Raw genomic sequence first — 27,449 nt, forward strand, 5'->3', positions numbered from 1 at the left:
AATCGACTTGGCCTGCAAGGTAAGCAAATTGTTAATCTGCGCTTTTTCAAAATTCCCGCGCTGATTCTAAGGTCCCAGCTCTCACTCCCGAACTCAACAGCTGACCTGCAAGGCAAGTAAGTTAATCTGTACTCACCTCACCACAGACAGCAACCTTTTAAATGGTCCCCTCTGTCTCGCAGCCCCCGCGCTTTTCAAAATTCCCGCGCTGATTCTAAGGTCCCAGCTCTCACTCCCGAACTCAACAGCTGACCTGCAAGGCAAGTAAGTTAATCTGTACTCACCTCACCACAGACAGCAACCTTTTAAATGGTCCCCTCTGTCTCGCAGCCCCCGTGCTTTTCAAAATTCCCGCGCTGATTCTAAGGTCCCAGCTCTCACTCCCGAACTCAACAGCTGACCTGCAAGGCAAGTAAGTTAATCTGTACTCACCTCACCACAGACAGCAACCTTTTAAATGGTCCCCTCTGTCTCGCAGCCCCCGCGCTTTTCAAAATTCCCGCGCTGATTCTAAGGTCCCAGCTCTCACTCCCGAACTCAACAGCTGACCTGCAAGGCAAGTAAGTTAATCTGTACTCACCTCACCACAGACAGCAACCTTTTAAATGGTCCCCTCTGTCTCGCAGCCCCCGTGCTTTTCAAAATTCCCGCGCTGATTCTAAGGTCCCAGCTCTCACTCCCGAACTCAACAGCTGACCTGCAAGGCAAGTAAGTTAATCTGTACTCACCTCACCACAGACAGCAACCTTTTAAATGGTCCCCTCTGTCTCGCAGCCCCCGCGCTTTTCAAAATTCCCGCGCTGATTCTAAGGTCCCAGCTCTCACTCCCGAACTCAACAGCTGACCTGCAAGGCAAGTAAGTTAATCATGGAGGAGGTGTTGTTGCTTATCCTTACTAATTGTGGTCAGGAAGTCGAGGATCCAGTTGTTGACGGAGGAGCCAAGCCCTAGGTTTTGGAGCTCGGATATGAGCTTGTCTGGGATTATGATGTTGAAGGTGGAGCTGTAATCAATGAACAGGAGCCCGAGTGTCCTTGTTGTTGAGATGCTCCAGGGATGAGTGTAGGGTCAGGGAGATAGTGTCTATTGTGTACCGGTTGTGGCGGTAGGCGAATTGCAGTGAATCAAGGCATTCTGGGAGTATGGAGTTGATCTGTCTCATGACCAACCTCTCGAAGCACTTCATTACGATCGATGTCAGGGCCACTGGGTGTTATTCGCTGAGTCACGTTGCCTGGTTCTTCTTTGGCACCGGTATGATGGTGCTCTTCTTGAAGCAGATGGGAACCTCGGAACGGAGTAGGAAGTGGTTGAAGATGTCTGCGAACACACCCGCCAGCTGGTCCGGGCAGGATCTGAGTGCACAACCGGGGACTCTGTCAGGACCCATTGCTTTCCGTTAATTCACTTTTGAGAAGGGCACTCTGACTTTGGAAGCTGTGACAGTACGTATGGGTGTGTCCGTGGCTACTGGGGCAGGTGACATTGGTTTGTTGGCTTACTGCTGAAATCGAGCATAGAATGTATTAAGTTCATCGGGGAGGGGTACTCTGTTGCTGGAGATTCTACATGGCTTTGCTTCGTAGCCCGTTATATTGTTTAAGCCTTGCCACAATCAACGAGAGTTTGTGTCGTTGTTCTGGGACTCTAGCTTAGCCTGGTATTGTCTCTTGGCGTCCCTGATGGCTTTGCGGAGGTCATACCTGGATTTCCTGTTCAGGTCAGGGTCGCCTGTCATGAACGCCTCCGACCTGGCCTTCAGTAGGCAGTGGATCTCCTGGTCAAACCATGGTTTCTGGTTGGGGAACGCACGTACTACCTTCTTTGGCACGCAGTCCTCGACACTTACTGACAAAAATCTGTGACGGTGGTGGCAATCACGTCTAGGTTGGCCGCTGAGCTCTTGAATATGGAATATGTACGAGTTCTTCAGTTGCCTCGGATCAGCACTGCACGACCTTCTTAACCGAATCCTCCCGCTTACGTTTCCGCTTGTATGCCGGGAGAAGGAACACTGACATGTGATCCTATTTTCCGAAATGTGGTTGGGGGATGGAATGGTAGGCGCCCTTCATGTTTGTGTAACAGTGGTCAAGGTGGGACAGGAGATGTGTTGGTAGAATTTTGCCAGGACACTCTTGAGTTTGGCCTGCTTGAAGTCTCCCTCCCACGGCTGTGTGTCTGAACTGTATTTTGTTTTATTGGCAGGCAAGCAGCGTTTGAGATAACCACGCGGTACTGTTCAAAGGAGATGGAGGCGTACGGTCAGTGTGTGGGTTCCAACCCATCCTCGTGGCAGACGGACTGTCACCAGCTGAAAACCAGGGTCGCACAGTGCACGTCGTCACAGTGAGTTTGTTGAGACGCGGGGGGACCAAGCGGGAGCTCTGCCATTAGTGAGGAGTCAGGAATGTGGGGTGCAGGCAAGCACTGCGTGGTTGGCATTTGCACTTCTGAATGAGAAGAACATGGATCCCACTCCAGAGACTTGAACACAAGTCTTCCCTCTCCGAGGGCTGGTTTAGCCGAGGGCTGGTTTAGCCGAGGGCTGGTTTAGCCGAGGGCTGGTTGAACTGAGGGCTGGTTGAGCTGAGGGCTGGTTGAGCCGAGGGCTGGTTTAGCCGAGGGCTGGTTTAGCCGAGGGCTGGTTGAGCCGAGGGCTGGTTGAACTGAGGGCTGGTTGAACTGAGGGCTGGTTGAGCTGAGGGCTGGTTGAGCTGAGGGCTGGTTGAGCTGAGGGCTGGTTGAGCTGAGGGCTGGTTGAGCTGAGGGCTGGTTGAGCTGAGGGCTGGTTGAGCTGAGGGCTGGTTGAACTGAGGGCTGGTTTGGTCAGTGGGCTAGACAGCTGGTTTGTGATGCAGAACAAGACCAGCAGCGCGGGTTCAATTCCCGTACCAGCTGAGAATTCTGAATTCTCCCTCTGTGTACCTGATCAGGCGCCGGAATGTGGCGACTGGGGGCTTTTCACAGTAACTTCATTGCAGTGTTAATGTAAGCCTAAACTAAACTTAGAATCATAGAATTTACAGTGCAGAAGGAGGCCATTCGGCCCACCGAGTCTTCACCGGCTCTTGGAAAGAGCACCCTATCCAAGGTCAACACCTCCACCCTATCCCCATAACCCAGTAACCCCACCCAACACGAAGGGAAACTTTGCACAATAAGGGCAATTTATCATGGCCAATCCACCTAACCTGCACACCTTTGGACTGTGGGAGGAAACCGGAGCACCCGGAGGAAACCCACGCACACACGGGGAGGACGTGCAGACTCCGCACAGACAGTGACCCAAGCCGGGAATCGAACCCGGGACCCTGGAGCTGTGAAGCAATTGTGCTATCCACAATGCTACCGTGCGGCCCACCGAATTATCACCGTGCTAAATGATCACGTAGCAACTCCAGACGAGGCATCCAGGAGGCGCTGTGGGCCATCAGCAGCAGCAGAATTGTATCCAACCACAATCTGCATCCTCATGGCCCGGCGTATTCCCCACTCTACCATTACCACCAAACCAGGGGATCAACCCTGGTTCAATGAAGAGTGTAGGTGGGCAGGAGCAACATCAGGCATACCTGAAAATAAGTTGCCAACCTGGTGAAGCTACAACACAGGACTTCTTCAGGGCAAACAGCATAAGCAGCAAGCAATCAACAGAGTGAAGCAATTCTCAACGGATCAGATCTAAGCTCTGCAGTCCTACCACTTCCAGCCGTGAATGGTGGTCGCTAATTAAAACAACTCCCGAGAGCAGGTGGTCCCACAAATATCCCCGTCCTCAATGACGTGGGAGCCCAGCTCATCACCAAGGCACCTGCAACAATCTGCAACCGGAAGAGCTGGGTGAATGATCCATCTCGGTCTCCTCCGGAGGTCCCCAGCATCACTGATGTCAGTCTTCAGCCAATACAATTCACTCCACGTAATATCCAGAAACGGCTGAAGGCCCTGGATACTGCAAAGGCTGTGGGCCCTGGCAATATTCCAGCAATAGTCATGAATACTGTACGCCTGTACTTGGCGCATCTGGAGCCAAGCAATACAGCTGCAACACTGGCATCTACCTGGCAATGTGGTCATTTCCCCAGGTATGTCCCAATCCAAGCTGGCCAATTATCGCCCCATGAATCTACTCTTGGTCATCAGTAAAGTGATGCAAGGGGTCATCTCCAGTGCTGTCAAGCAGCACTTGCTTAGTAATAACCTGCTCACGGACACTGAGTTTGGAATCCAGTATCGTCACTCAGCTCCTGGCCTCATTACAGCCTTGGTTCAAACATGGACAAAAGAGCTGAATGTCAGAGGTGAGGTGAGAGTGACTGCCCTTGACATCAAGGTAGCATTTGACTGAATGCGGCATCAAGGCGCCCTAGCTAAACTGGAGTCGCAATCTGGGAGAACCCTCCACTGGTCGGAGGCATACTTAGCACAAAGGAAGTTGGTTGTGGTTGTTGGAGGCCAATTGTCTCAGTTGAAGGACATCACTGAAATGAAATGAAAATCGCTTATTGTCACAAGTAGGCTTCAAATGAAGTTGCTGCAGGAGTTCTATTTTATACTTTCTATTTTATAGCCATCTTAATGTAAAATCTAGAATTTCTTTCACAGCTTCATCAAATGGAGGTGCTGCCTTTAATATCTAAAATCCCCCCCCCCCCCCCCCATATATCCTTCCGCTCGCCTGATTCTACCTCTGGTAGAATTATTACTGCTACCACTAAACAAACGGCATCACCTCACTCTTACTGATATTGAGTTCCGTCAGCCACTTTGTAGCTCATCCTTCCCTCGGCTCATCAGTATCCCTCTGTCGTTTCTTTGATCTTCTAGCGAATTAACTGACCTATTTTGGTATCGTCTACAAATGTCAACCTCACTCCCTATTGGCCTGAATCCAAATCCTAGATGTGCTTCGTAAACAGATGTGTCCCACAGCCCTGAACCGCCGCGGGGCACCCAGTACCCACTTTCAAACACTCTGAAAGCCTTGGCCTTAACTCCTAATCTTCTAAACAATGTTGTCATCCCCGGCTACATTCATATGCCTTTACCGTCTCTCATTATCTCTCTTAGCTCTTCGAAGAACTTCCGATTTGTGCAGCATGACTAGTCGCTTTTGGGATCTCTGCTGGACTGCTGCTCAGTGTTTTCTCTTTATTGGGATGTGGGAGTGGTGACGCTTCCCGGGTATTCCACTCAAACTTTTTGCTACTCTTGGGCCGTGGGTGTTGTTAGCAAGGCCAACATTTATTGCCCATCCCTAATCACCCTCGAGGAGGTGATGACGAGGCACTTTCTCCTGGGGGGGTCACCATCCCCGGCTTTCTGTCCTGGTCCACTCACGTTGGTGCAGCAGTCAAGGAAGCTCAACAACGTCTTCCGACGGAAGCTAAAGAAATTCAGCACATCTGCATCGACTCTCACAAACTTCTGCAGATGTGCCATAGAGAGCATCCTATCCGGCTGCATCACAGCCTGGTATGGCAACTGCTCGGCCCAAGATCGCAAGAAACTGCAGAGTGTGGTGAACTCAGCCCAACGCATCACACAAGCTTGCCACCCCCACATTGATTCTGTCTACGCCTCCCGCTGCCTCAGGAAGGCAGACAGCATTATCAGAGATCCCTCCCATCCAAGCTTTGCCCTCTTCCAGACCCTTCCATCAGGCAGAAGTTACAGAGGTACAGAGGTCTGAAGACCCGCACATCCAGACATTGGAACAGCTTCTTCCCCACAGCTACTAGACTCCTCAACGACTCCCCCTCGGACTGATCTGTTCCCTGTAAGAACACTATTCACGACGCCCTATGCTGCTCTTGCTCGTGTATTTGCTTTGTTTGACCCCTTGTTCCGCACTGTAACCAATCACTGTTTGTCGATGTACTTTGTCGATTATTATTTTCGTCTACTGTGTACGTTCCCTCGGCCGCAGAAAAATACTTTTCACTGTGCTTCGGTACATGTGACAATAAATCAATCAATCAGTCCATATTGAACTTCTGCAGTTCATGTGATGTAGGTGCGCCCTACATTGCTGTTAGGGAGAGAGTTCCAGGATTTGACCCGCTCAGCGACGGTAATGTCATCCAACGTCAAGGGGAAATGGTTGGATTCCCTCTTGTCGGAGATGGCCATTGTCCAGTTGTGTGATTTAGTTTTGCCACCACCGGCCTAAACCTGAACGTTGTCCAAGTCTTGCCGCATGTGGAAATTGACTGAACATAGAACATCAAATCAACCCACTCTCAATCATTCTAGTGCACTCCATGTGCCTATCCAATAACCGCTTGAAAGTTCCTAAAGTGTCCGACTCCACTACCATAGCTGGGTGTGCGTTCCATGCCCCAACCACTCTCGGAGTAAAGAACCTACCTCTGACATCCCTCCTATATCTTCCACCATGAACCTTATAGTTATGCCCCCTTGTAACAGCTACATCCACCCGAGGAAAAAGTCGCTGAACGTCCACTCTATCTGTCCCCCTCATCATCTTGTACACCTCAATTAAGCCACCTCTCATCCTCCTTCGCTCCAATGAGAAAAGCCCTAGCTCCCTCAACCTTTCTTCATAAGACCAACCCTCCAATCCAGGCAGCATCCTGGTAAATCTCCTTTGCACCCTTTCCAATGACTGCTTCATGGACAGAGGGGCTACGAATGGTGCTAACTTTGTGCAATCATCCCCGCTTCTGACCTTAAGATGGAGGAATGGTCATTTATGAGGCAGCTGAAAGTGGTCGTGTCTGGGACCCTATCCTGAATGACCGCTACATGTGATACAATGGGGTGGAAACGATTGAGATCTAACACCCATCTTCCTTTGTGCTAGATAATACTCGAAGCAGTGGAGAGATTCCTCCTCCTCCTCCTCCTCCTCCTCTCCTGATTCATTGACTTCAGTTTTGCTGGGGGCTCACTGATGCCTCTCCTCGGTCAAATGCTGCCTTGGTGTCCAGGGCAGCCACTCTTACCTCACTCCTGGAATTCAGCTCCACATTTGAAATAAGCCTGCAAAGATGTCTGGAGCTGAGGGTCCCTCACAGAACTGAAACTTGAGTGCTGGTGAGCAGATTATTGCTAATGATGTGCTGCTTTGTAAATGACACGCTTCCTCATAATGCTGATGAAAGAGAGTTAGGCTGATGGGGTGGTAATTGGCTTTGTCCTGCTTTATGTGCCAGGACAAGACTTAGGCAGTTTTTGACATTACCAGGTTGTTGCTGCACTGGAACAGCTTGGCTGGGGGGGGTGGCATGGCTAGTTCTGGAGCACAAAGCCAGTACCTTGGCCAGGATGTTGTCAGGGCCTATAACCGTTGCAGTATCCCGCGCCTTCAGCTATTTCGTGATATCATTTGGGGTGAATCGAATAGGCAAAAGACTGGCGTCTGTGATGTGGGGCCCAAAGGAGGAGGCGAGATGAATCACCCTTCGGTAGTTTGCGCTGAAGATGGCTCCAGATGTTTTCAGTCTCGTCTTGGTCACCTCCGGGGGCTCCGGTTTCCTCCCACATTCCAAAGATGTGCAGGTTAGGTGGATTGGCCACGCTAAATTGCCCTTTCCTTAGTGTCCAAAAAGGTTAGGCGGGGTTACGGGGATAGGGTGGAGGCCTGGGCTTAAGTAGGGTGCTCTTTCCAAGGGCCGGTGCAGACTCGATGGGCTGAATGGCCTACTTATGCACTGTAAATCCTGAGATTCTGCGCTGACTTACCAGCTCCTCCATCATTGAGGACAGGACTGTTTATGGAGCCTTTTCCTCCAGTCAGTTGCTTTCTGTTGACCGTGACTCAATGCGACAGGACTGTGGAGATTTGGTCTCATCTGTTGGTTGTGTGATAGTTTTGCTTTATCAGTCACATGCACCTCATCAGGTTGGCACCTCATTTCTAGGTTTGCCTGGTGTTGCCCCGGCAAGCTCTCCTGCATTGTTTATTGAATTGGTGCTGAACCCCTGGATTGATGGTAATGGTGCAGTCATTGCATGGTATGCTGGGCTCTGAGATTACAGCTTGTGGTCGAATACTGGAGCTGATGGCTCTCTGCCTCGCGGATGCCCAATTTTGAGCTGCTAAATCTGTCCACAATTTATCCCAGTTAACACTGGTAGCAGTGCAGAGGATATTCTCAATGTGAAGCCGGGACTATGTCTCCACGAGGACTGTGCGGTGGTCACCCTACCGGTACTGTGAGGTGGGTGAGAACGAGGTCAGACAGGTATCCATTCACGTCTTGTTGACTCGCTCAGCACCTCGTGCAGGCCCGGTCTGGCAAGTCCTGCTTGGTTTTTCAAGACACGGCCAGCTTAGTCACCAGAGCACAGTGGCAGCCGTGTGTACCATCTGCAAATTGGCACTGCTCCTTCGACATCACCCCCCCCCCCCCCCCACACACACACACAAATCATACACCATCCCGACCTAGAGATACATCACTCTTCTTTCAATGGCCCTGGCTCAAATTCCTGTGGGTGTCCCTACACCGCAGCGGCTCGAGGAAGGCAACTCACTACCACCGTCTCGGGGACACTTGGGGTTGGCCAATAAGTGGTGCCCCCAGCCGGCGACTCCCACATCCTGTGAAAGAAAAGAAACAAAACCAGGATCCACAGAGTGTCCAAGAAGACTTGCCTAAATATTTGCAACAGACGCAACGAAAACATCCAGGGTTTAGTTTGTACTTGTCACATATGCACCAGGTGGTGAGAATATGGAACGCCCGACCACAGGGAGTGGCTGATGGATGCGTTTGAGGAGAAGCTAGACAATTCCAGGAGGGAAAAAAGGAAGAGCACGGTAGCGTAGTGGATAGCACAAATGCTTCACAGCTCCAGGGTCCCAGGTTCGATTCCCAGCTTGGGGACTGTCTGTGCGGAGTCTGCACGTTCTCCCCGTGTCTGCGTGGGTTTCCTCCGGGTGCTCCGGTTTCCTCCACAGTCCAAAGATGTGCAGGTTAGGTGGATTGGCCGTGATAAATTGCCCTTAGTGTCCAAAATTGCCCTTCGTGTTGGGTGGGGTTACTGGGTGATGGGGATAGGGTGGAGATGTGGGCTTGGGTAGGGTGCTCTTTCCAAGAGCCGGTGCAGACTCGATGGGCTGAATGGCCTCCTTCTGTACTGTAAATTCTATAGAAGGATAGGGTGAGCTGGGAGGAGCCTCAAACACCAGCCGAGATGACTAGTGTGTTTCTGTGCTGTAAATCCTACCTAATTGAAAGATATCCAGGTTTCAATCTCTCCATTCCCTTGCAGCCCAATACCTTCAAGTCTCATTTTCACCACCTCTTTTTTTTTCTTAGAACAGGCTTTAATATTTTCCTGCACATAGTGAAGCTGTTGCTGCTCCTGGTCCCCGTGGGCTTTCCTGTAGATTGCTTTCTTTCTATTTTGGGACACCGTGTTTATTGTACGCCTTGCATGCGTGCCTTGCTTGGTTATTATCTCTTGCTCAATGTTCCATTGTTGTTCTTCCATGTGTAAAGATGGCACACCTTAGAAATTGTCGTCGGGTTTAAACCGCAAAATAGTTCTCTCCGGGGGGGGGGGGGGGGAGGTGTCCACTTACAATGAGTTTTGATATCCACCAGTTCTCAGATTCCCAACTATTCCGGGCGAGGTAAATTGGGAAATATTTCTCCCATTCGAGGGTGGTAGCAATAAGGAATTCCCTGTCCTTCTGCACTGTAAATTCTATGAAAGGTGCTGGGGGTTCGTTGGAGCTTTCAAGACTAAGGTCAGTATATTTCTGTTGGATAAGAGCATCAAAGGGGTTGGTTATCTCAGCTGTCCTTATGGTTAGTGTGCGCGGTGGGTTAACCTCACCAATGGGGGTCCAATCCCCTCAGTGACCGAGGTAGCTCGTGAGGCCTGCCTCCTCGCCATACTCCGCAGTTGTGACATAAGCCGTGATTAGCAACCCTTGCACAGCCAGGAGAGTGTATGGCGAGAGAGGAGGGTACCAAGGGATATGGAGCAATGGGAGCTAAATGGAGTCGAGTCGCAGAGCAGCCTTGGTCTAATTGATCGGTGTGGCAGGCTCGAGGTGCTCAATGGAATTCTGCTACGGCTCATGGGCTGCCAGCTTAGGTAGCATGTGCAGTGAGGGTTGTACAAAAGATTGGATTTGCACTGAAGATAGACAAGCAAGTGCCCTCTGGGGAGCGTCTGATATATTGGAGAGGTTGGCACTGTTCTCCTTGGAGAGAAGACGGCTAAGATAGAGATGTCCAAAATCATGAGGGGGCTGGACAGAATAGACAGGGAGAAACTGTTCCCGCTGGTAAAAGGATCGAGAATGAGAGGGCGCAGATTTAAAGGGATTGGCAAAAGAAGCAAATGTGATGTGAGAAAAACCTTTCTCACGCAGTGTGTGGTTGGGGTCTGGATGCCGTTGCCTGGCCGGTTCAATCGAGGCATTCGAGAGGGGATTGGATGATTATTTGAATAGAAACAATGTGCAGGGTTGTAGGGAAAAGTCACAACACTGATTTGGAGAGCCGGCGCGGGAGGAATGTCCCTCTTCCTGCACCCTAACAATTCTGTGATCCCGTGGGACGGCTGGGGCTTGGGGTAGATGGAGCGAGCAGGACTGGCTGGCGTGGGCAAGTCAGTGAGTCTGGACTCTCTCCAGCGGTCGGATGTTCAGCCGAAGCTAATTGTCGCCCCTCTTCCACGAGTAAAAGCCAGAGCACCGGTGGAAATTTGGGAACCTATTGCCTGTCAACTTTGTGCTTTAATCGTGTGCGGCATGGGAAGATCAGAGGGAACTGGCAGGGGGTTTGTGGGAGAGAGAAAAAAGGGAACAGCATATGGATAGACGTGATGGTGAACGGGATTAGGGGGGGATACAGTGCAGGAGAGAGAGAGAACAGCTCATTTGATATAAATCAGGGGGCTACTGAAAATCAGACTAGTGGAAGCTGCAACAAACTCCCAGGGAAAGACTTGGGGAAAATCCATTTTCTTTAGCTTTTCGGAGTTAGAGGGAGAGACACGGAATTCTTTGAACAAAACCAAGCTGATAGATAACGACTTACAATAGCCACTGGTGTGGAGGACACTAATGTTCCTGAGCTATTCCAGAGAAGATCCTGTTGTATGTTTATATCCAGACAGACTCACACAGAGCCTAAAACCGCCTGCTGCTATAAAATCTCGAAACTGACCTCTGTCTCCTTACAGCCCAGTCATCCAAAAGGTCCGTGCGGAGTGTGCAGAGCCCTTCCTGGCTTTTGAACAGTGTTTGAAGCAGAACCAGACTTCTGTCACCAACTGCACAGACCACGTCAATGAGTTCCTGGCCTGCGCGGACAAAGTCAAAGTGGCAACTTTAGGTAAAGCGTTTCTATTTCCGCGGGTGGATGTAGCTGTTACAAGGGGGCATAACTATAAGGTTCAGGGTGGAAGATATAGGAGGGATGTCAGAGAAACGCCTCCTTCCGCACTGTAGGGATCCTATGATGATTCTAATGCTAACCAATAATGCCAAATTCAAGGTCGCTGCTTCAAGTTTATTAAGTGCTTCCTTCATTCCAGACAGAAACAACTGTGCTTACTACACTGCACTCAATGTGAAAATAAAATGACCGGCCTCAGATTGCAGCAGGAAATGCTAGTTAATATTTATTAAGATTGGATGTACAAAGCGCTGCGGACTTGCGTGTTCCCAGGCATCTGCTGCCGTTGTCCTAGGCGGAGGAGATTGCAGGTTTGGAAGTCACAGCTTCTGTGAGTTGCTGCCTGCAGTACATCTTGTAGATGATACACACGGCTGTGGAGCGAGTGAATCTTCCTTTGTGCTAGGCATGACTCCCAGCCAACAGAGTGTCTTCCACCTGATTCCTATTCACTTCAGTTTTGCCAGGGCTCCTTGATACCACACTCGGTCAAATGCTGCCTGGATGTCAAGATCAGTCACTCTTGCCTCTCCTCACGAGTCCAGCTCTCTCGAATAACCAGTAGTACCAGTCGAGAGAGAGAGAGAGAGCGATGAATTAGATTGGGGGTTTCTGTCAGTATGTTTCTCAATCTCTGGCTGTTTTCTCCATTGTATGCCCTGTTTAACTAGCCTTGGAATGAATCCGCTATTGGGTTTGGGTATGTTGGGCAATTTGTGCATGTCTGTGCTTGACTTAAGGGGCATTGTCACTGGACTAGTAATCCAGAGAGCCAGGGTAATGCCTGGGGACCCGGGTTCGAAACCTGCCAGGGCAGAGGGTGGAATGTGAATTAAGTCATAATCTGGAATTGAAAATCTGATGATGACCATGAAACCATTGTCGTAAAAACCCATCTGGCTCACTAACGTCCTTCAGGGAAGGAAATCTGCCGTCCTTACCCGGTCTGGCCTACATGTGATTCCAGACCCACAGCAATGTGGTTGACTCTTAACTGCCCGTCTGAAATGGCCGATCGAGACGCTCAGTTCAAAGGGCAATTAGGGAATGGGCAACCGATGCCGGCCCAGCCAGCGACGCCTACATCCCCTGAAACCGTGCGAACCACACATTTAACCAAAATCGTATTGCATACTATTCCACCTCTTTTTTTATACTTCTGGAAGGTGCTGAATTCTCAGCGAGACTAGCTTCCTTCAACTGGCCAGTATTCACATGTGACGGCAAACGGAGTATTTGACTGCAGGAGGCATCACAGCTGAACTAAATCCCGCGTTCACATGTGTTAGACGTTTTTTAAAAAAAAATATTTTATTGAAAATTTTTGGTCAACCATCACAGTACATTGTGTATCCTTTACAAAATAATATAACAGTATAAATAACAATGACCTGTTTTATAAACAAAGAATAAATAATATATAACAAAAACGAAAACTAAAACTAAATGGCAACTGCCTTGTCTCAGATAAACACTCTTCAAAAATATGATTTAACAGTCCAATATACAATTATTTATAGCAACGACCTATACATATTATACATATATATTAACAACCCTGAGATTCCTTCTGGTTCCTCCCCCCCCACCCCGGGCTGCTGCTGCTGTCTTCTTCTTTTCCATTCCCTCTATCTCTCTGTGAGGTATTCGACGAACGGTTGCCACCGCCTGGTGAACCCTTGAGCCGATCCCCTTCGGACGAACTTAATCCGTTCCAGCTTTATAAACCCTGCCATGTCATTTATCCAGGTCTCCACCCCCGGGGGCTTGGCTTCCTTCCACATCAACAGTATCCTGCGCCGGGCTACTAGGAGCGCAAAGGCCAAAACATCGGCCTCTCTCGCCTCCTGCACTCCCGGCTCTTGTGCAACCCCAAATATAGCCAACCCCCAGCTTGGTTCGACCTGGACCCCCACTACTTTCGAAAGCACCTTTATCACCCCCACCCAGAACCCCTGTAGTGCCGGACATGACCAGAACATGTGGGTGTGATTTGCTGGGCTTCTCGAGCATCTCGCACACCTATCCTCCACCCCAAAAAATTTACTGAGCCGTGCTCCAGTCATATGCGTCCTGTGTAACACCTTAAATTGAATCAGGCTTAGCCTGGCACACAAGGACGATGAGTTTACCCTACTTAGGGCATCCGCCCACAGCCCCTCCTCAATCTCCTCCCCCAGCTCATCTTCCCATTTCCCTTTCAGCTCATCTACCATAATCTCCCCCTCGTCCCTCATTTCCCTATATATATCTGACACCTTACCGTCCCCCACCCATGTCTTTGAGATGACTCTGTCCTGCACCTCATGCGTCGGGAGCTGCGGGAATTCCCTCACCTGTTGCCTCGCAAAAGCCCTCAGTTGCATATACCGGAATGCATTCCCTTGGGGCAACCCATATTTCTCGGTCAGCGCTCCCAGACTTGCGAACTTCCCATCCACAAACAGATCTTTCAGTTGCGTTACTCCTGCTCTTTGCCATATTCCAAATCCCCCATCCATTCTCCCCGGGGCAAACCTATGGTTATTTCTTATCGGGGACCCCACCAAGGCTCCTGTCTTTCCCCTATGCCGTCTCCACTGTCCCCAAATTTTCAAAGTCGCCACCACCACCGGGCTTGTGGTGGATTTCTTCGGTGAGAACGGCAATGGGGCCGTCACCATAGCTTGTAGGCTAGTCCCCCTACAGGACGCCCTCTCCAATCTCTTCCACGCCGCTCCCTCCTCTTCTCCCATCCACTTACTCACCATTGAGATATTGGCGGCCCAGTAGTGCTCACTTAGGCTCGGTAGTGCCAGCCCCCCCCTATCCCTACTACGCTGTAAGAATCCCTTCCTCACTCTCGGGGTCTTCCTGGCCCACACAAAACTCATGATACTCTTTTCGATCCTTTTGAAAAAAGCCTTCGTGATCACCACCGGGAGGCACTGAAACACAAAGAGGAATCTCGGGAGGACTACCATTTTAACCGCCTGCACGCCCCCTGCCAGCGACAGGGATACCATGTCCCATCTCTTGAAGTCCTCCTCCATTTGTTCCACCAATCGCGTTAAATTTAACCTATGCAATGTACCCCAATTCTTGGCTATCTGGATCCCCAAGTAACGAAAGTCCCTTGTTACCTTCCTCAGCGGAAAGTCCTCTATTTCTCTGCTCTGCTCCCCTGGATGCACCACAAACAATTCACTTTTCCCCGTGTTCAGTTTATATCCTGAGAATTCTCCAAACTCCCGAAGTGTCCGCATTATCTCTGGCATCCCCTCCGCCGGGTCCGCTACATATAACAACAAATCATCCGCATACAGAGATACCCGGTGTTCTTCTCCTCCTCTAAGTACTCCCCTCCACTTCTTGGAAGCCCTCAATGCTATTGCCAGAGGCTCAATCGGCAGTGCAAACAATAATGGGGACAGAGGGCATCCCTGCCTTGTCCCTCTATGGAGCCGAAAGTATGCAGATCCCCGTCCATTCGTGATCACACTCGCCACTGGGGCCCTATTCAACAGCTGCACCCATCCAACATACTTATCTCCAAAACCAAATCTCCTCAGCACCTCCCACAGATAATCCCACTCCACTCTATCAAATGCTTTCTCGGCATCCATCGCCACCACTATCTCCGCTTCCCCCTCTGGTGGGAGCATCATCATTACCCCTAGCAGCCTCCGTATATTCGTATTCAGCTGTCTCCCCTTCACAAACCCAGTTTGGTCCTCATGGACCACCCTCGGGACACAATCCTCTATCCTCATTGCCATTACCTTGGCCAGAATCTTAGCGTCTACATTTAGGAGGGAAATAGGTCTATAGGACCCGCATTGCAGCCTTTTCCTTCTTTAGGAGAAGCGATATCGTTGCCTCAGACATAGTCGGGGGCAGCTGTCCCCTTTCCTTTGCCTCATTAAAGGTCCTCATCAGTAGCGGGGCGAGCAAGTCCACATATTTCCTGTAAAATTCAACTGGGAATCCATCCGGTCCCGGAGCCTTCCCCGCCTGCATGCTCCTAATTCCTTTCACTACTTCCTCTATTTCAATCTGTGCTCCCAGTCCCACCCTTTCCTGCTCCTCCACCTTGGGAAATTCCAGCCGGTCCAGAAAGCCCATCATTCTCTCCCTCCCATCCGGGGGTTGAGCTTCGTATAATTTTTTATAAAATGCCTTGAACACTACATTCACTCTCTCCGCTCCCCGCTCCCCGCTCCATCTCTCCTTCCTCATCCCTCACTCCCCCTATTTCCCTCGCTGCTCCCCTTTTCCTCAATTGGTGGGCCAGCAACCTGCTCGCCTTCTCCCCATATTCGTACTGTACACCCTGTGCCTTCCTCCACTGTGCCTCTGCAGTACCCGTTGTCAGCAAGTCAAATTCTACGTGTAGCCTTTGCCTTTCCCTGTACAGTCCCTCCTCCGGTGCCTCCGCATATTGCCTGTCCACCCTCAGAAGTTCTTGCAGCAACCGCTCCCGTTCCCTACTCTCCTGCTTTCCTTTATGTGCCCTTATTGATATCAGCTCCCCTCTAACCACTGCCTTCAGCGCCTCCCAGACCATTCCCACCTGGACCTCCCCATTATCATTGAGTTCCAAGTACTTTTCAATGCACCCCCTCACCCTTAGACACACCCCCTCATCTGCCTTTAGTCCCATGTCCGTTCTCCAGGGTGGGCGCCCTTCTGTTTCCTCCCCTATCTCCAAGTCCACCCAATGTGGAGCGTGATCCGAAATGGCTATAGCCGTATACTCCGTTCCCCTCACCTTCGGGATCAACGCCCTTCCCAAAACAAAAAAGTCTATTCGCGAATAGACTTTGTGGACATAGGAGAAAAACGAAAACTCCTTACTCCTAGGTCTGCTAAATCTCCACGGGTCTACTCCTCCCATCTGCTCCATAAAATCTTTAAGCACCTTGGCTGCTGCCGGCCTCCTTCCAGTCCTGGACCTCGACCTATCCAGCCCTGGTTCCAACACCGTATTGAAATCTCCCCCCATTACCAACTTTCCCACCTCTAGGTCCGGGATGCGTCCTAGCATACGCCTCATAAAATTGGCATCATCCCAGTTCGGGGCATATACGTTTACCAAAACCACCGTCTCCCCCTGTAGTTTGCCACTCACCATCACGTATCTGCCCCCGCTATCCGCCACTATAGTCTTTGCCTCAAACATTACCCGCTTCCCCACTAATATAGCCACCCCCCCTGTTTTTCGCATCTAGCCCCGAATGGAACACCTGCCCCACCCAACCTTTGCGTTGTCTCACCTGGTCTATCAGTTTCAAGTGCGTTTCCTGTAACATAACCACGTCTGCCTTAAGTTTCTTAAGGTGTGCGAGTACCCGTGCCCTCTTTCTCGGCCCGTTCAGCCCTCTCACGTTCCACGTGATCAGCCGGGTTGGGGGGCTTTTTACCCCCCCCCCCTTGTCGATTAGCCATCCCCTTTTTCCAGCTCCTCACCCGGTTCCCACGCAGCTGTGTCCCCCCCAGGCGGTGCCCCCCCGCCCATCCCACCCCATGCCAGCTCCCTCCTCTCCCCAGCAGCAGCAGCCCAATAATTCCCCCCTCCCATCCCCCCCGCTAGATCCCCCACTAGCGTAGTTACACCCCCCATGTTGCTCCCAGAAGTCAGCAAACTCTGGCCGACCTCGGCTTCCCCCCGTGACCTCGGCTTGCACCGTGCGACGCCCCCTCCTTCCTGCTTCCCTATTCCCGCCATGATTATCGTAGCGCGGGAACCGAGCCCGTGCTTCCCCCTTGGCCCCGCCCCCAATGACCAATGCCCCATCTCCTCCACCTCCTTTCCTCCCTCCACCACCTCCTGTGGAAGAGAGAAAAGTTACCACATCGCAGGATTAATAACATAAAACTCCTCTTTCCCCCCCCCTTTTACCCCCCTCTTCGCCCCCCCATACTCGCCCCACCACTTTGTTTCAAACGTTTTTTTAAAAAATAACCCACTCATTCCAATTTTTCTTCCACGATAAAAGTCCACGCTTCATCCGCCGTCTCGAAGTAGTGGTGCCTCCCTTGATATGTGACCCACAGTCTTGCCGGTTGCAGCATTCCGAATTTTATCTTTTTGTGAAGCACCGCCTTGGCCCGATTAAAGCTCGCCCTCCTTCTCGCCACCTCCGCACTCCAGTCTTGGTATACGCGGATCACCGCGTTCTCCCACCTACTGCTCTGAGTTTTCTTTGCCCATCTAAGGACCATCTCTCTATCCTTAAAACGGAGGAATCTCACCACTATGGCTCTAGGACTTTCTCCTGCTCTCGGTCCTCGCGCCATCACTCGGTATACTCCCTCCACCTCCAGCGGACCCGCCGGGGCCTCCGCTCCCATTAACGAGTGCAGCATCGTGCTCGCATATGCCCCGACGTCCGCTCCCTCCGCACCTTCAGGAAGACCAAGAATCCTTAGGTTGTTCCTCCTCGCGTTGTTCTCCAGCGCCTCCAGCCTTTCCACACATCGTTTATGGTGTGCCTCGTGCATCTCCGTCTTCACCACCAGGCCCTGTATGTCGTCCTCATTCTCGACAGCCTTTGCCTTCACGACCCAAAGCTCCCGCTCCTGGGTCTTTTGCTCCTCCTTTAGCCCTTCGATCGCCTGTAATATCGGGGCCAACAGCTCCTTCTTCATTTTTTTTTTGATTCTTCCACGCAGCGTTTCAAAAACTCGTGTTGTTCAGGGCCCCATATTAAACTGCCACCTTCCGACGCCATCTTAGTTTTTGCCCTAGTCGCCACATTCCGGCACCTGTTCGGGGAGGCTGTTACGGGAATCGAACCGTGCTGCTGGCCTGCCTTGGTCTGCTTTCAAAGCCAGCGATTTAGCCCTGTGCTAAACAGCCCCTATCAATATCATACTTGTATAAAAGGCCATATCCACCGCCTCTACAAGGCTTAATGTCTCAGCAGCCAAAGTGCTTTTTACCACTCTCCTTATTTTCTTTGTTTCCCACACAAGCGGGCAACATTTACCATTATTCCCCAAAAGGAAAATTATAAAACTTCCTGAGCTTGAAACCCCATCACATAAATTTGAGTAGGACGCATCACTATAAACTATGAACCTAAGGTCACCTAAAACCGGGAACTTCAAAACACACTCCTGCATTTTTAGTTTGGCCAATGCTTTATTTGCTCTTATTATGTCTTCCACTTTGGGATCATTCATTTTTGTACTCAACTCTAAGACATCAAAACTCACATCCGGTCTAGTCTGTCTGCCTAACCAGTTCAGTTGCCCAATTAAACTTTGCAGTTGCTCTTTTTCTGTCTTTGATACCATTGCGTCTTTTTGTGAAACTCGGCAACGACTAATTGCTATTGGGCTGAGGCTTTCCAAATAAGATTGCTGACGTAAAGTTGCTCCTAACTTAGTCTGTCCAATATCCAGTCCAATATATTTAAATGCACCGGAAGCCTGACTTCCAACCCTGAATTCGTTCCTCAAACCAGAGATTACAATAGCTTCAAAATCACTAGTCCCAGCCCACAAAAAATCATCGACATGCATCATAAAGATGCCAGAAAGATTTCCTTTATAGTGTCAGTAAAACATTGCAGGATCTGCTTTCAACTGGCAACAGCCTAACTTTAACAAAACTGACCTTACCGAAAAATACCAGACTCTAGATGCATCATTTAATCCATATACACATTTGTTCAACTTCCAGAGTACCCCTTCTGTGTTAGCTGCTTCTTTAGGAGGACGGAGAAAAATGTCTCTCTGGAGCTGATGCCCCTGCAAAAAGGCAGATTTTATATCTATAGATTTGCATTCCCATGCCTTTGTGGCTGATAGAGCCAAGAAGATCTTTAAAATAACCTTTACTGCTGTAGGTGAATCTACCCTTAAATCCTGATCTTCTAAGTTTTCTTCAAATCCCCTTGCCACAAGCCTGGCCTTTGCCTTATAAGTTCCATCCGGAAGAACCTTTTCCTTGCAAATCCATCTGTGGGATAGAGCTCTTTGTCCCCTATCCGGTACTTCTGTGTATACCCCAAATTCACTCCAACTATGCAATTCTTGCTGTTTAGCATCTTTGATAACTTTTTTATCTAATTTATTTGAAGCCACCAAAATGTGGGCTTCTACTCCTATTAGTATTCGTAATCTTACTCATGTTCCGAGATCTTGATAAACTACGTCCCCTCTCCCGCCTGGTATCTTGTTCTGTACTGCTACTGCTTGACCTTTCCCTTCTGCTGTGGGATGTCCTTTGAATAGTTCTCGACCTTTTCCTGCGGACCTGTTCACTATCCGATGTATTATCTGAACTGGCACTGCGTTTCTGTGCCCTCCATTTTTGAACTTTGTTTTCCCAATCCATTGTCTTGACTCCTTCCCCTGAATGCTGTACATTCAACCAATGTTTATACTTTCCAGTGGCCTTCCGTGCTCTACTAATAACAGTTGCATCCTTCAATTGACTAGAGCCTTCAGGCAAGTATGTCACTTTTGTACCAACCTTTGGCAGTTGCCCTTTCGGAAAAATGGCCTGTTCTAATTCATCAGAAGTGTTGTGCTCCTCTACAGAAACCCTGTCTATATCAGTTAACTGGTCCTCATAGTTCTGAAACATGTGCTTACCAGATGACTCTGGTTCCTCGTCATGTCCGTCTGCTCTGTCTAAATATGAAAATTTGTAATCTGTACCCATTATCCTTGATGAATGTACCCTAACAGTTTGATTACCATGTTGCAAAATAATTGTTTTGCCATCTATGCCTATGATCTGCCTTGGGCCTTTCCATTCATTAGAATTGTCTCTCTTATAGTATATCATGTCTCCTTACTGAAAAACGGCAACTGATGGCCGTACGTTATGTCTTAAAGCTCTGCGAATTCTTTCAGAGACTTCTGCTTCCAAAAAAGCTTTTCTACTGCTATTTAATGCATTTAAATGTTCAGCAAAACCAGAGCTAATTGTAGTCCCTTCCCAAGCTGGAGGCTGGTCATCCAAAATGGACGGAATTTTAGGATTTCTACCAAACACTAATTGATAAGGACTATAGCCCCCAACCATCTGCAATGAATTCTTTGCCTGTACCGCCCATGCTAAAGCTGAATTTAGCCTGCAATTTGATCGATCTGCCAAAATTTTCCGAAGCATGTCATCGATGACAGCATGATTTCTTTCACAGACACCATTACTAAATGGGCTTTCTGCAGCCATATTCATAACTCTGATATTCACGTTTTCACACACATCCCTAAACTCATCATTAGCAAATTCTCCCCCATTGTCCATAAGGAATTTTGCCGGTGGACCCATTCCTGTCCCTATCCAATTTTCCACGATTTGATCCAGAATTACTCTCTTTTCTTTACTTCGTACAATCGTTGATTGACTAAATCTGGTTGCTAAATCTACAAAATGCAAAATAAATATATTATTTGCTTTATCCCAGATCTTAAGGTCCATGGCCACAATGTTGTTACAATCCCTAGCCAAAGGTAGGGTTACTATCGGTCGTGCTGGTATCCTTTTGTACTTCCTACAAACTTCACAGCGGTCACTAACCTGTTCTATCAGTTTAGTATAGTTGTCATCCCTTACCCCTGCATCCTTTAATACATTTTTCAGCCTCCGAGGAGACGGATGTGCAAATTGCCTATGCAGTTTTAATACCATAAGCTTTTTATCAGCTAAAGTCCCATTTTCAACTGCCATTAACACATCCTTAATCACTCGACTTGAAGTATTATTTGTCAGTAATGGAATACAATAGTGTCCCAACTGTGTAAATTGTAAGTCCACCGTCTTTCCAAAAACTGTTGCCTTATCATGTGTGTTTTCTTCATCGACGGTCTGCTCAGAAGGAAAGGTATCTCACTTGATACAACATCCGTGCTAATGAAATTATTCACTCTGGCAATATTTCAAGGATCACCACTCTTTTCAGCGACTTCAGAGTATTATCATCCCCAAACCTGAAACTTGTGGAACTTTCAAATTCCTTAACCTTGTTACGATTTTCAGCATTCAAGGAGTCCAGATAACGTTTTAACCAGTCAATTCCACACACAGTAGATGTGCAGCTACTGTCCAATACAGCACAGTTGAAGGATTCTGCAACCAACACCCTCATTAACGGCGTAAAACTGCTTGTCAATAGGACAATGCCTTCTTTCTGGTCACTATCCTTTTCCTCTTCTGACTGTTCCGTGCCATGTGTCGCTTCAAACACTCTATCATAACGAGTTGGACAGTTGAAAGCATAATGGTATTGAGAGTCACATCGAAAACATCGATTTATCATGCCCCGTGCATTTCTGGAGTTCATCTTCCTATTGTAGGTTCTAACTGGGTTTCTGTCTTCATAATTTCCTTGTCACGGTTTCCTTCTATAGTCTTGAGTACTGTTCGTAGCCGTACGATTTCGCCATCCTGTTAGTAGTGTATCTTCCATATTCTGCCTTATTGCAGGCTGAGCTATTTGGGTCATCAGAGCCATCGGAACCAAATGTTTCCCCAGAAACTTTTGTAAAGTAAACTGAACTCCTGTCAAAACCAGGAGCCTATCCATGTTGCTCACTCTAGCACAGTCAAGTAATTTAAAGGCCAACACAGACTGTGTAAATTCCAGGTTGTGTTTCTGTAGCCATTTATATAGTCTGCCAAATTCCATTATGTAGTCTTCCATGGAGATATCCTCCATTTTCCGGAACGTATCAAAATCTGACCATGCTTCATACGCACTTAAGTCATCTTTCTTATAAATCTTATCCATATAATGTAATCCAGACCTTCTTCTGAGTCTAACTCTTCCAATTCCAGCTCAGAAAGCACTTTGTTTCGGATTTTACTGCCATATGGTAGAGAAAGAGCCAATGCCATACCTTGTTTTCTCTTTCCTAAAGCAGTTACCTTAGTCCACATAACTAGTGCACTTCTCCATTGGTCGTACGATTCCCTTTCAGAAAATAAGGGAGGATAGTCATATCCAGCCATCTTTACCCTCGGTTCAGCCATATATCCTTTTTTCCTATTGTTCTATGTTCTATGTTCTATGTTCTATATCCCTTTTTTTCTTTTCTCACTCACTCCTTGGTTTGATCAGGAAAAGTTGTATCTTTCAACCCTTCACATTTACACAGCAACCACCCTCTGCTACCAATTGTTAGACATTTTAGTTGCTGTGATATGAAGAGTCTAAAGTTCTGTTCCTTTTTCACCAACACACATTTATTTAATTCCAACAGCCTTTGCACAAAACTCTAACTACACATCACCTGACAGAGGCCACCTGAAGCCCCTTTACATATTAGTGTCAATTAATGGATACTTAACATAAATGAGACAACTAATTGCAATGTCTCTTATCCCATTACCTAACAACATGCACCCACTTCCGAACAGGGCTTATGGGATATCAATTCGGAGTGGGCACCTTCATAAATTTCTTTACATCACCCGGGCACTGAGGCCAATTCTAGGCCCATCGGAGGTTAGCTAATCAGGACTTGGCTACTCGCCAAATAAACCTGTTGCGTTATCACCAAGTGCTTTTCCATGTCTGTTGCATGTTCACCAGTTGAAATCTTAAGATTGCCGGGATGAAATCACTCCTGGCTTCCATTACCCTAAATGTAACTGGTACCCAAGCAGTAGAAAGCAAATGTTTTCTCAACGCACAGGCTTTTCTCTCTATGCTCAGCTCCTCATCGGCATCGCGAATGGGAAAATGGCCTTATAGGAGCAGTTGTTTTCTGGTGTGGAGGCAAGCGAGCATGGTGTTCCCCCGTAGTCAGCCTTGTGGCCACTCCGCTCTCTGAGATATATTATTGTCCTGGACTTGGATATGAAGGCCATATTAAAAAATTTACAGATCACTAAAAACCTGGAAATATATTAGACAGCGACAAGGGTGGGAATGTACTTCAGGAGGACGTAGACTAATGAAATGAGTAGAAACATGGCAGATGACATTTAACGGCAGGAATCCAACCATCTTCCCTTGGCATTCATTGGCGTTGCCTTCGCTGAATCGCCTCACTATCAACATCCTGGGGTTGTATAGATCAGAAACGGAACTGGACTCGCCATGGAAATGCTGTGACCACAAGAGCAAGTCAAAGGCTAGGAACCCTGCGGCGATGAACTCTTCTGTCCCGGTCTTGTTGCATTTGGACGTGGACTGCTTCATTGTCTGAGGAGTCGCGAATGGTGGTGTAGTTTGGCTGTTAAATGAAGGCCTTTCTGCCCCCTCCAGTCGAGGTGAATAATCCCATCGCGCTATAAAAGATGACGGTAGGTCTTCCTCGTGTCCTGTCCATTATTTATCCCTGAACCAATGTTGAGATCTTCCTGTGTGCAAATGGCTGCTTTCCTCTCACAACAGCAGTAACTGCAGTCCAAAAGTATTTTATTGGCCGTGAAGCACACAGGGATCTCCTGCCGATCATGAAAGGCGCCGCATAAAGTCAAGTCTTTTTTTTACGTAAGTGAACAAAAACGACTCTGCCCTTGATATTTAACTTGCGCTGCCTCTTTCTCCTCAGGGGAGGCTGTACAGCAAGGCGTGTGAGGGCTCGACGGACTTGGAATCTTCATCACCTCCACAGATTCCACACAGCTGTCGGAGATGGGTGATGTGTGCGACCCGTCAACATTGGAAGCAGAAGCAAAAGACTACTTGTTTAAGATAATTGTGTTTGGCATGGTGAAGAGTTTAAGATGGAGCTTGTTCACGATGGCAGGAGCTGTATAAGCCTGCAGCTTTAAGAAGTCGATATAACTTCTCAGACATTGACGGTATTGCCATTGGGGGGAGGGGGGGGGGGGGGAACACCATGTACCTTCTGGCCTGGCGTTTAATTCTCCAGAAGAGTTTGGAGTCACTATTTTCCACAGCTGTGCTCAAAACTTGTGACGTTACTCAAGAGGATCAAGTTGTTACTGGAAACCTTTGGGTTATCGTAACTTGTAAGCCCTTGAATGTCTGAAAGGGGACACATTGGAGGGAGGTGACATGAAAAGTGTAGGAAAGGCAAATTTGGAACATCCAAGTTTAAGCCTAATGGTAGGGAAAGGTTCATATTTGTTCGTTGCCTCTTTTGGTTTTTCGCCATATTGGTCGTTGAGCTTCATGTCAAATTCTGGGGAGTTGGCAGAAAATTATTTACACAAAGAGTGATGGGCAAGTGAAACAAGATCCATCAGTACTTCTGGTGACCCACCGATAATGGTGTTGACTAATCCATCACAGCAGCCAATCTCTGTCAGTTAGTCTAGAACATGCTCGGTCACGAGACGTGGAACTATAGCTCCAAAGTCACCTTTATCCCTCCCAAAACATACCTTGAATGTGTACCCCTGTCTATGAGAGTGGAGGCAAAAACTCTCAAATCATTGAAGAGACAATTGACGTTGAGAGGGACGGGGCTGCCTGGTCATCCGGATGGCCGGCGATGGGCTGAGTGGTCAACTTCACCCACATCCATCTCCACAAAAAATTAGCTGCTGCGTAAAAGACAGAATGGGGAGACAAGCGGAGTCAAAGCGGTAATTGTGCTATTGTCAATTCAAACCGGCATGTGAAATGTGTACATTTACCCACTTGAACAGCCCCCTGAGAAGGAGAAACACCATCTTTGTCTAGGCCCAGCTCGGCAAACATTGCCAAAACCACGGCAAAAGAAACGGATGCCGTTCGCTGATTTGTGGAGGGCGGGGGCTGGGTTATCCAGCAATGGTCGCTTACTTGTAAGTCGTTCACTAGGGTTCAGCCCCCTCAAGAGTGATGTCCTGTTTCCTGGATAGCACCGTCACAATATGCCCGTTAAGTGGCATTACTGTAGGTCTTCCAGTTTTCTTAATGGGAATATTCACTGGGTACTTAGCATTGGTGAGAAACCTCCGCTCTCGCCCAGTAACCATGCATCAAAATAAACAAGCTTCGTTTGGCCTTCTGAAGGGGACTGTCTCGGTGGTTGTACCTGTTGCCACACATACCAACAGCTTTCTACACATTTCCTTCACTTCATATTAACAGAAAGTGCGTGTGTGTTCTGTGTTGAATCGTTTTCCATTCCTTCATAAATTCTGGCGCGTTTTTGTGTTTTCAGACTACTTCCAGTTTATTTCTGTGGTGGGCGATGATTCAAAAAGTCTTAAAGTGACAGAATGTGCTCCTATCGATTGCACCTTTGGCACGGATTAAAATTTACAACAATAATAATAATCTTTAGTGTCACAAATAGGCTCACATTAACACTGCAATGAGGTTACTGTGAAATTCCGCGAGTCGCCACACTCCGGCGCCTGTTCGGGTACACTGAGGGAGAATTCAGAATGCCCAATTCACCTAACAGCACGTCTTTCGGGACTTGGGGGAGAAAACCAGTGCACCCGGAGGAAACCCACGCAGACACGTGGGGGAACGTGCAGACTCCGCACAGACAGTGACCCAAGCCTGGAATCGAACCTGGGACCCTGGAGCTGTGAAACAACAGTGCTAACCACTGTCCTACCCCATGCCACCCACACAGAAATAGGCCCTACACAAGCCCCAGCCTGCCCTATTACTATACCCTGTTTCTTCCTCTTGTAATTATCTAGATGCCTCTTAAATCTTTGCTATTTGCCTCCACTACTTGCAGCTCTAGTTTAGTATTATTTCCAGGATTATTTAACGCGGCAGTCATTGTTGCAGATTAGAGGGCACTAGTTCAATGATCCCAAACAAACTATAAGGGTGGGTGGTGAGGGAGGGGAAGAGAGGAGTATCAGTTGGGAATTCTTTGCCAAGTTACTCTTATTTTTAGATCATAGAATTTACAGTGCAGAAGGAGGCCTTTCGGCCCATCGAGTCTGCACCGGCTCTTGGAAAGAGCACCCTACCCAAGGTCAACACCTCCACCCTATCCCCACCCAACACTAAGGGCAATTTGGGACACGAAAGGCAATTTATCATGGCCAATCCACCTAACCTAGACATCTTTGGACTGTGGGAGGAAACCGGAGCACCCGGAGGAAACCCACGCACACACGGGGAGGATGTGCAGACTCCGCACAGACAGTGACCCAAGCCGGAATCGAACCGGGGACCCTGGAGCTGTGAAGCAATCGTGCTATCCACAAGGCTACCGTGCTGCCGTGCTTTAGTTGTGATTTAGGAGCTGGGTATCTTGTCCATTTGTTAAATGGGAGAGAACTGTTCCGTGGCATTGGAAGGCAAGATTTGGAAAAACACTCTTCCGTCTATATTCTGAGCCGAGCAAAGGCCAGCAAGCCCAACATCTTGCAAATACCAGCTACCGAGAGATGGCTTGGAGTTGTCGTAATTTGTCTGAATCTGATTCCTGACCGCAAGGGTATTGTTACATGAGGCTCAGGTGGGGCACTAACACCAGCATGGATCTTTTGGGCGGGATGACCTATTGCTGTGCTGTAAAAGCTTTGCGATCTCCTTTTGCCCTCACTGCCTCTACCTCCACCCATCTCACCTAGGCTTTGAATCTCAGTCTGCGGCAACTGCAAGCAAGACCCTCGGCCGCCCCCAGTACCTCGCAATGTTAGACCTGGGGATGGGTTGCTCATTGTCCGTTTGGTAAGGACCGAGGAAAAGGGTGGATTGAAATAGTCTTAGTGGCTAGAGGTGGAGTCAATTAACATCATTTTGAGTGATCTCCAACTGCACCTTAAGTTTCTGATGGGTTCTTATCCCAGTTCTCCAAAAATAACATTACCTCCGGTTCTTAGCCTTCCATCTGGGTGGAGTGAACAATCCACTGTTGGTTCCTCAGATTGGGGAGAATCCATGAGTGTCACTTATTCAAGAACCACTTTGCAGGTATCGCTCGGTCTTAGTGAGGTTTAGCTAGTATGAGAGGACAGACGAGGGACTTGCTTCCAATCTCAGCTTTCCATATTCCACAGTTGATCAGTTGGCAAAGGTGAGGGCGCCGCAAGGACTGGCCCCATCAATTGTTCCCAGTTTCCCTTGAAGGAAGGACCTGGCCTACAAAGCACCTCCCTTGAAGCATGGCCGAAACAGACACACCTTGCGATGCTAGAAGTCTATTTCATGCTTGATCATTCCAATCCTCCAAATAAAT

General features: G+C 48.6%; 1 protein-coding gene across 1 annotated transcript; it reads left to right on the top strand.

Annotated features, from left to right (window-relative positions):
- On the top strand, positions 1-25,451 carry LOC140403341 (coiled-coil-helix-coiled-coil-helix domain-containing protein 5). Its single transcript, XM_072491232.1, has 4 exons — positions 1-19; positions 2,209-2,349; positions 11,176-11,327; positions 23,892-25,451. Exons 2-4 carry the CDS (start codon positions 2,252-2,254, stop codon positions 23,915-23,917), a joined length of 276 nt encoding a protein of 91 aa, XP_072347333.1. The 5' UTR covers positions 1-19; positions 2,209-2,251; the 3' UTR covers positions 23,918-25,451.
- The last annotated feature ends 1,998 nt before the right edge of the window (positions 25,452-27,449 follow it).

Source organism: Scyliorhinus torazame, chromosome 27 (assembly GCF_047496885.1).
Source record: "Scyliorhinus torazame isolate Kashiwa2021f chromosome 27, sScyTor2.1, whole genome shotgun sequence".
NCBI classification, from domain to species: Eukaryota; Metazoa; Chordata; class Chondrichthyes; order Carcharhiniformes; family Scyliorhinidae; genus Scyliorhinus; species Scyliorhinus torazame.